Here is an 8,846-nt window from a genome sequence, read left to right as displayed (position 1 = left end):
TGTAGGGATAGCTGGGGAAATGTCGGCATATGTAAAACTGGGGTATTACTAGCCCGGTAAGAAGAGCCTTGACCACGAAGGCAAAGATATATTCTTCGTCTGGAAGATGTACCAGGAGACCTTGATGGACCCGCTGGGCTATAACAAGGGTTATCAGGAGACGCCACAAGGGTCAATCACAGATCGCCACCGGGAGGCTCCTCACTGGGCCTTCCCGGGAAGGTGCTTTGACAAGTCGTCAACCCGCTGGAAGGGATGGTTCGTGACTCAAAGACTACACATGGACTTGTACTCGAAAAACACTACTGCAAGCATAAGGAAGTCTACTGGGGTAGAATGACAAGTCCTCGTGTGTGAGGTCTCCGCAAGGACCCTTGCGGCTCAAGCAATCCACGACGACTACAGTAAGATTCACCTACTACCTACGACCGCTGCAGTGGTAGTACTTCGCCACCGCCCGACGAATGCTGAAGAGGGCAGGTAAGTGCCCAGGGGTAACTCCCTGCCCCGGAAGGACGCCATCATCATTCGTGCAAGCATGGCATAGGAGGCCATGCCTCTGCGGTACAGGCTACACAAGTCTACTCTAAATGTATATTCGGCCAATCGATGCCTACGGCAAGGCCTCCCTGGACACTATAAATAGGCGAGGCCAAAGCCTCACAAGGAGTCGATCTTTTGGACAGCAGAAGCAGTAGAGACCTACCTATTTCACCTTGTAAGAGACACATTGTAGTTCAATATCATTGCAATACAAAACAAAGCAAAAGTAGGGTATTATACCAAGAAGGTGGTCCGAACCTGGGTAGTTCTATGTGTTCATTTGTGGTTCATCCACCATATTTGCTCACGACTTAGGTTTGTTGGACGTGTTCAGTCCCTGGCCGAACTCTCAAAGAGTTGTTGCTCACAACTCACATGTAAGTTCTCAAAAACCGATATTTGACGTGCCAGGTAGGAGACTGAGATGTTTCCAGCAGGCTAGGTCCACTTCCCTCGTTTCTCTGAGTGTGTGGATCGTCAGGCGTTTCTTTGAAGATGGTGCGAGGCAGGATCCCTCCTCCGGTGGCGCGCGCCCAGGTGCCGCGCGCGGTCGTAGAGGCGCTGTGGGGGGAGTCCCGCGCCCGAGGAACCACGGGCCCTTGAGGCCCACGCAAACGTCTCTCTTGCACCTCCGGCAGAAGGTTGGAGAACAGCTCAGGAGCTATGTCGCCTGCTTCCGCCGGCTCCACATGCAGACCCGTGGCATTCCTGAGGCTGTCGTCGTTGCGGCTTTCTTTGAGAACGTCCCCAGCCTTTGAGTGCGCGCGGAGCTCGCGACGCAGGCGGTGACGACTGTGGCGAGCCTCTATCGCGTCGCACGCTAGTGTGTTCGGTCCCTTGAGGTCAGCATCCTTCCTGGGTCCCACCGCTTCCGCCGCACCGAGCCAGTTCTCCCGGGAGCAGTTGTTCCTGTGAACGGGATTGAGCAGGCCCAATCGGCTTCAAGGGAGGGACCCGCTGCCTCGAGCGCTTCTGCTCAGGTCGCCCCAGTGGCCACACCGGCCTCCCCGGCAGGACCAACCGTGGCGTCCCCTCGCAAGGAGGCGGAGAAGACTTCGTTCGCCTTCGAGGTCACCTTCGAGGGGACGCCTCCCGCAGCGTCTCCGTCAAGGCGGACTTCTCCGTCGCATAGGCTGGGGGCTACGCCAGATCTCCTTGAGAGTGGCGACATTCCGCTTCACTAAATGACATGCCGCCAGGATATCACTAACGGCGGGGTACCCAATTACCCACGCCAAGATCATATCAGAGCCCGACACTAGCGCGTTCACCCGGCCTCTTCTCCGACACGACGGCCTACCGGCTGACGTTCGCACATCTGCCCACCCATCGCTCTGCACCGGCCGTCATCGCTCTACTTCGATCGGGATTTGTCCATCACCTTCCGAGACCGCCACGTACGGCCACCTCACGCATGGCGCTGGCTGCGCGTTGGCCGCTCAGGCGCCGGCGCTGGACACGCTGGTCCGCACGTTGTTCCCCGTCGGTCGTCGTCGCCTTGGTCTACTCGGACTCCTCGACAACCCCGCCTTCACTGTCTGCGACTTCATCCTCACAGCGAGCAGCGTTCCCGACCTCGCGAGCGATCAGATTGATCACCCGCCTGCCCGCGATCCACACCGTCCACGCCGTACGAATGACCTGATCATTCGCTGGTGCGCCTCCGCGGGTCCCGTGAAGATCGTCCCCGAGTATAGCGTCCCCTCCACTGATCGAGCAATAGGTTGTCGCCCCGTCGGCCCGTGCCGCCACCCCGCGGTTCTCCTCGCAACTACACCGACCAGCGCGCTCCGCTGCATCGCCCCTTTGGGCCATAGCGCCGCAGCATGCGGTCCGCGCCGCCGCACCAAGGTCTTCCCCCGCTGTTGCCCCGACACGCGCACCGTCATTGCGTCGCCCCTTCGGGCCATAGAGCCGCGGCACGCAGTCCACTCCGCCTTCCCCATGCGTCGACTTCTACGTGGGATGCACCGTGCCGCCTCCCTAGGTGCGGGAACGCCACCATCTGCGCACGGTCTTCGTCACGTTGCCGGGTTCTTCCTCGCCTATTTCCATTTTTGTTTAGACTTTTGAAAACTGAAACTAACAAATAACTTAACGGTAGAAACCGAATTTTCAGTTAATACCGAACGCCCACGTCTTCGTCCACGGCTACACCACCCTACGCTCTCGGCCATATCGACATCGACACAAAAGGCCACCACCTTGCTTGAGCAACCGTGTTGGCTTCCACTCCAGCCACAACATCCGCGATGCATCGACCGGCTTACAACCTTTGGATTCTTCTCCAATCTCACTGTCTATGTCGCTACCGTTGTAACTGCGGGAGAAGTTGAGTATTGTGATTGTTTAGGAAACATAAGATAGACTAGGATTTGTTCTAGCTTGTCTTGTACTCCTATACATACACCTACGAGGCTCAAGCAATACATCAACAATTCCACCAATCTTGTATCTATTCCTCTTACATGCCGGAAAAGCGTACTAGATTCCTTCCGAAGAATCCCATGCTACGTTGTTTACTCCTGAAAATTGCATCTCTGTCCGGTGGCTGGGGGCTTTTCTCTTTGGTTGTGTCTCGTTCGGTTTCAATGAAATGGAGCCCGAGGCTGACGCCCATGTTAATCGAAAGACGATGTAAATTTATCGTAAATATCCCAATATCTGTACAATATTTCAAGACAACAATAAAATGGGCCAGGAGATCTTGTTCAGCAAACCTCAGCATTCCGATCCCGTGACAGCACTAAAGCAACACAGACGACGTCAAGAAACAACAGGCTACCTTCGCTTCACGTTATATACTAACATGGAGGTCTGGGTGCAAATCTTCAGAGCTCCCGGGACAAAACGTATCTTGATTTTGATTTATCTGAGCATTTTGATTTTGTAAGTTGTTCCTGAGCTTTCAAATTCCTCCTCAACTGCGTAGTGTATACAAGAAAAACTAGGAGCCCTGCAGCCCAGACCGCTCCATTCTGTTAGGAACCCCCCAAACTTGTGTTCCTTGGTCCTGCAAAATGTAATGATGAAAGGTTAGAACTTAAGCATGCATTGTGCCTTAATGATGTTGCTTGCTAAACTTCACCCAGTGATTTCTTGATAACGAAAAGATTGCCTCAAATAAGAAAAACACAAAGAAAGCATTAAGTGGGCCATACGGAACGCCTGGTATTTCGCTATCAGAATTACGGACACAGAGAAAGTAGCACCGACCAGTAGAAGCCATGGACCGACTTTTTGCAGCCTGCGCTAAACTACAAGGTTGTATCCGAAATGGATGATAGAATAAAAATGTTTGCATCAAAAGGTGTTATATAACAACCACGGATAAATCTTTGCTTTGAAACCAATCCTTGCATATATAACCTGTGATTCTTGATTAACAGAGATTACACAAGACAAACCAATGAACAACTAATCAGGAAAAGGTTGCTTCGTTGATCAGAAATACATCTCTATAAAATAAATGTTATGAAACAAAAGTGACAAGAAAAATAAAGCTGCTTTCATAGCTCCAAAATATCATGTAGAAAGGATGCTTCTGGAAGTGCCAACGAATCACTGATAATGCTCCTCACTATTTAGGACCTTCGGCATATTTTAGAATAGATTTCGCTGCCTCATGTTTATGAAACGATTGTGCAACAGTAAGCATATGAAATATCGCCATGCTTTTTCCTGGAGTTAAAAATAACGTGAATAAATTTGCTCTAGCACCGTATTCCCTCCTATGTTTCAGAGTTTCTTGTTTCCTGACTAAAAGGCTGTGCTAAGGTACAAGAATTTTGGCTAAGGCTTCTAGTTCAAATCGGACCTTGTGCTGACTACTAAATCATCTCCGTGTCCGTGCAATCACAATGTGACCCTTGCACGGCCACACGTGCACTCTGGTGGGATGTCGACATTTCAGGCAGGTCATGCCGTAGCTTCTTTACATGTGTAGTTATGTTGTTTCAAGAAAGACTTTAGTATGTGCTGTCATACATGATAGTAGCAAAGCAGTGGGGTTGTCAATTTCTAAAATCCTACTGCACTTGGGACAGTAACGAAGTAGTGGCTGGTCTATGGTAGGATAAAAAAGCAGTGACTCTGCAATTGCTCTCATGTTGCATGCATTTGGCCCTCACAGGTCACAACAATGCAAACCAACAAACACATGGTCAACTTCACAGAGGTGCTCGCTGCCTAGGATGACATAATGAGCGGCCAACAACACACCTGCATGTTGGCCGTGATCCTGTCAATTTGCAAAGCTAGTCGTACAGTGGATATGTGAGTGGTTAGGTCACAGAACCAACCATAAAAGGAGCGGGTAAATGGGCATATGTAGCAGAAGGACATGGTCGATGCATAGCAAGGCAAATCAACAAAAAATGTATGCGCATACGCCAATCTTATGAACATTGCCAGCTAGTGAAGGTCTCAAATGTGATCCCCACAAGACAGTGGGCAAGTTCTTTTTTTCCTTTTGACCGATGGATCCGTTAGTGGGAGCACTGTTGCGCTTGCACTTGCAGTTCCCTGCATTTCCATTGTATTTTTCTCACTCCACTCTCCTCTAGCACACTGTGACAGCTGTCAGTATGCACTCACCCCACTTACTGTTGCCTTCCCCATTCGCTCAGCAGTTCCCAGTTGATAGTGGGTGGTGCACTGTATCAATTTTTAGCTAAATGATTTTCACTCCTTCAACATTAAAGGTTTTATATTTCACCAAACAGGCACCATTATAACATACAGAGATAGAACCTTGTCATCACTATGCCATTGGCATTTTGTGGAATACTCAGCTCATGAAATGGCTAGGACATAATCTAATTATGACAAGCTTTTTGCAGAGTAAAGCCATCATTCCATGCATAGCTGACCAAGAGGAAGACTACGAACAATTTGAAGTCTAGTTAGTGCTATCTACCATTCGAAGCTATATGTGACATTTCATTACGGATATGGTGCAGTTAACACAAATATATTTTAAAAGAAGAACCCACAGCTTAGGTTTTAAAGTAGCTTGAGCCAAATGCAGTTGACCTTGTGTTGTGGGATATCAAGTTTCAGCATAATACTGTTGAACAATCATTACTGGTAGACCATATCCAAAGTTAAAACCTTTTTTCTCTTTCCTACAGCTTGACCCATCATCCATCTATAAAAGGGGCAGAGACAATAGTTTCTCGCCAACAATCCTCCAGGGAATAAAACTCCTTTAGCAGCTAGCGGAGAACAACATGCCTAAGCCCACTTTCATACTCGCCATCATCCTTCTAATTGCTCTCTTCAATGCATCTGCAAGTATGGTGTTTGCTATTTGTTCTTCCCCAGTATTTTACCCCATCATAAATATAAATACAACAAGTTGTTTTTTCATGCAGGCCAAACCATAGTGGTAGAAATTGATAATGCTGTTCCTCCGAAGTTCATAAAGGTCTGCCTATGTTGTTCTCAAAGTTTTTGACATAGCCATCTAAGGCAATGCTTATTGTATTTCGTTATTTCCATTCCATATACATATATGTGAGTGCTAGCTAATACTTTCTAGCTCTTTATGTTTTCCTCTAACAATTGGTCACTTTTTCTAGATAACTTATGCTTCACTAGAAGAAACGAATCTACAGTTTATGCTTCAAATCGACAAATGCCAGACAAACAGAATAGCACTTCTATTTTCATTCTATGCTTAATTCCATGTATTCGTGTTCTTTGTGTTCTAAATGCAGGCGCACAGCAGGAAGATTCTCACAGAGATTCAGGACTATGACTATGGAGGTGCAAACTCTAGGCATGATCCACGCAGAAGGCCCGGGAGGAATGGCTAGAGAGCTAAGACCCTTCGTACATATCCCTGCATATGACCATGTGGAGGTATTACTACATGAAAGTGGGTCATATGAGGGACCAGTCAATCGCGGTAGCAAGCCTATATGATTTTCAAATTCCCTGCAGTATGGTTTATATATCCAAATAGATCAGAGAGCGGGATAGATATTACTCTTATCCCCTAAATAGTCTAGCCGCGTGAAGTCGAGACTTGTTCATTTTAAAGGGCACTAAGTGCTGCAAATGCATACATGATGCAGAGGGTTATCTATGATGCCATTTGGTGCAGTTATAATAATTTCTTGTGAGCTCAAGCTGTTCTGTTCTCTTCTGTTTTGTTCTCAATTCTGACTAGAACCAGAATCTCCCACACTAGGGCATCCTTGTGTACAAGCACACTCATCGCACTCATCACATATACAACCGAGGATAATAATTCAAGCATAGAGAAGGCAGTAAAGAGTAATTGGAGAGTGAGTTGTGAGATGTACTTACTATAGAGCATGTGATTCTATTCAATTCCCTTCTTCTTTTATGAAATAAGGCCCAGGCTTGATAGGATAAGGATAAAGGTAACCCTCTGGCCGAGAAAATCCAGCTTCATTCATACGGTCACTGAGCACATGCAGTATAGGTTTTTTCAATCCATACTCATGCCTGTGCTTCTCAAGATAGGCGTTAGCTTCTTCTGCCACCTCCATTGTGAATGCGAATCTGTTCTCTTGAGATAACATGAGCTGGTTGATATCCAAGCACACAAGCTTCCCATTTTCCCTTACTTTTCTCACTTTCTCTTCTAAGAAAGGGATACGATCCAACTTGTAACGCAACATGTCATCCTCTTTGGTCTGCCAAAAACGAAAGGGGATTTTTAAGCATGATACCACTATGACGCTAGCAAATAACATGGAAATAAGGAAAAAGAATGTGAAATTTCTAAAGCATGTCAACAATGCTCACTATTCCATTTCATCTGATTTTATCCCATGGAAATTTTATTGTCTATGTAAACAACAAATGTGTGATATACAGCTGCTTGCATACCTGCATAACTGCTCGGAAATGGCCAAGCAGTGCTGAACATGTGACACAGTTTACCTAAAAGGAAAAGAAGGCAGCTCGTTCCTACTTCCTATAACAATGAACGAACTGTCTAGAAGAAGCATAGTGTAAGTCAGCGGCGTAAATTGGTTGGGAAAGAAGTCTGCAGTATAACAGCCGCTGACTTCTTATTTGACAGTTTGAAACAACCTGCAATTCAATGCAAGGTCATGAGCCAGCATGACCAAAGGGCCTGCACAAAACCGATAATACATCGCGTAACTTATCATAACGGAATAAGCAATCACACAACTCTCCAAATCGTAAATGTGTGCAAGCGATTAAACCTGTTAAGTGTACACCTTGATTCAGTGTTGTGCTGTTACATTAGCTTGTCACACGTTCAGTTATTCTGTGACTTGTCTTAGCCTGTAACTAGCCCACGATGCGCGATTCAGTGAGCGTCTGGCTCAGTGACTGCTAAAAGCAGAGCTATAAATATGTACCCCTGTACTGAACTTCGACGAACACAAGCCAATCATTTATCCTGTGGTTTAGATTTTATCAAATACCACATGGTAATGGACGCCGAATGATGGTTCTCGGGCCTCCTGAACACCACTATGCCCAACCTACGACGCAAAAGTTCTAGGCCCAATCGTATTTTATCCGGCAGCAAGCTCGTCCTTCGATTATTCACCGTCCTAGTTCCAACAGAAACAACCACGCAGAGATGAGGAGACCGCCTTGTTCGGCTGTTGCGCATACCAGTTTCCGGCGACGCCACACTCGCCGCCCACCGCTTACTCGCCCGTCCCCGCCCCCCTTCCCACTTCCAGGCTCACTGCTCTGCTTTTTCTACGAGATAATGGAAACAGCATGATAAGGATTGCGTCAGTTGGGCGAGGAGGAGAAGAAAAGGGGAAGGGAAGTAGGTTGCCTGGGTCGGGCTTCCACCTGAGCCTTCATGGAGATGGTGGCAGCGCTGCGGCTAGTCCTTCCGCCCGATTGAGGGGTGGAGGGGAGGCCGGCGGCGAGGTGCCCGTGGTGGTGGCGGGCGGCGAAGGAAGCGGCCATTGCCATGGCCATTTTTTGGACCGGGATGTTCGCGAGGCTGTTTCTTACCTCATCCAGTTATCGAGCCGTTTGGGCACGAGCAAGCGCTGCTTTTCTTTTTTTGAGGGATGGCACCAATATATGGGCTTCCAGGATAGCCCAAATAAACCCTAAGGGCCCAGCGACAGACCATTGGAGGAGAGCCCCCAACGCTCCAAGCGTTAAAACGCTGGGGAAACGCACAGAGCGTCAGAAACTGGGCTCATATCACACACTTTTTTTTGAAAGTTTCATACATTTTCTAAAACGTGTTCAGTCATTGAAGCATTTTTATTTAATTTTAAAAAATTCCTCGTACAAGATGAAAAAATTTCAAAGTTCATGAT

General features: G+C 47.6%; 1 protein-coding gene and 1 long non-coding RNA gene across 3 annotated transcripts; one reads left to right on the top strand and one right to left on the bottom strand.

Moving 5' to 3' along the window:
• Nucleotides 1–3,164: 3,164 nt before the first annotated feature.
• Nucleotides 3,165–8,589, bottom strand: LOC109760565 (protein PLASTID TRANSCRIPTIONALLY ACTIVE 7). 2 transcript variants are annotated; one of them, XM_020319376.3, is made up of 4 exons: nucleotides 8,362–8,589; nucleotides 8,173–8,262; nucleotides 6,859–7,211; nucleotides 3,165–3,556 (listed from the first exon to the last, which is right to left on the bottom strand). In XM_020319376.3, the coding sequence occupies exons 1-3, from the start codon at nucleotides 8,491–8,493 to the stop codon at nucleotides 6,879–6,881; spliced, it is 555 nt and encodes a 184-aa protein (XP_020174965.1). In that variant the 5' UTR covers nucleotides 8,494–8,589; the 3' UTR covers nucleotides 3,165–3,556; nucleotides 6,859–6,878. The 2 variants fall into 2 exon arrangements, with proteins under 2 accessions (XP_020174965.1, XP_045090800.1); XM_045234865.2 differs by having other exon boundaries at nucleotides 8,173–8,253; nucleotides 8,362–8,581.
• LOC141042411 (uncharacterized) lies at nucleotides 3,571–6,844 on the top strand. Its single transcript, XR_012205098.1, has 3 exons — nucleotides 3,571–5,838; nucleotides 5,919–5,971; nucleotides 6,264–6,844. It is a non-coding gene; the product is annotated as an uncharacterized lncRNA (long non-coding RNA).
• Nucleotides 8,590–8,846: the final 257 nt, after the last annotated feature.

This window comes from Aegilops tauschii, chromosome 3 (assembly GCF_002575655.3).
Source record: "Aegilops tauschii subsp. strangulata cultivar AL8/78 chromosome 3, Aet v6.0, whole genome shotgun sequence".
In the NCBI taxonomy this organism is placed as follows: Eukaryota; Viridiplantae; Streptophyta; class Magnoliopsida; order Poales; family Poaceae; genus Aegilops; species Aegilops tauschii.
Note: the sequence above shows the minus strand (reverse complement) of the source record. Positions and strands in the feature narration are given on the sequence as shown.

Excerpts from the sequence above, each read along its gene's own strand:
- LOC109760565 (XM_020319376.3), bottom strand. The coding sequence starts at position 8,493 with ATGGCCATGGCAATGGCCGCTTCCTTCGCCGCCCGCCACCACCACGGG. Across the intron at positions 8,263-8,361 it reads CCATCTCCATGAAGGCTCAG|AAAAAGCAGAGCAGTGAGCC; the intron begins GTGGAAGCCCGA and ends ATTATCTCGTAG. Across the intron at positions 7,212-8,172 it reads TGTGGCGTCGCCGGAAACTG|ACCAAAGAGGATGACATGTT; the intron begins GTATGCGCAACA and ends CGTTTTTGGCAG.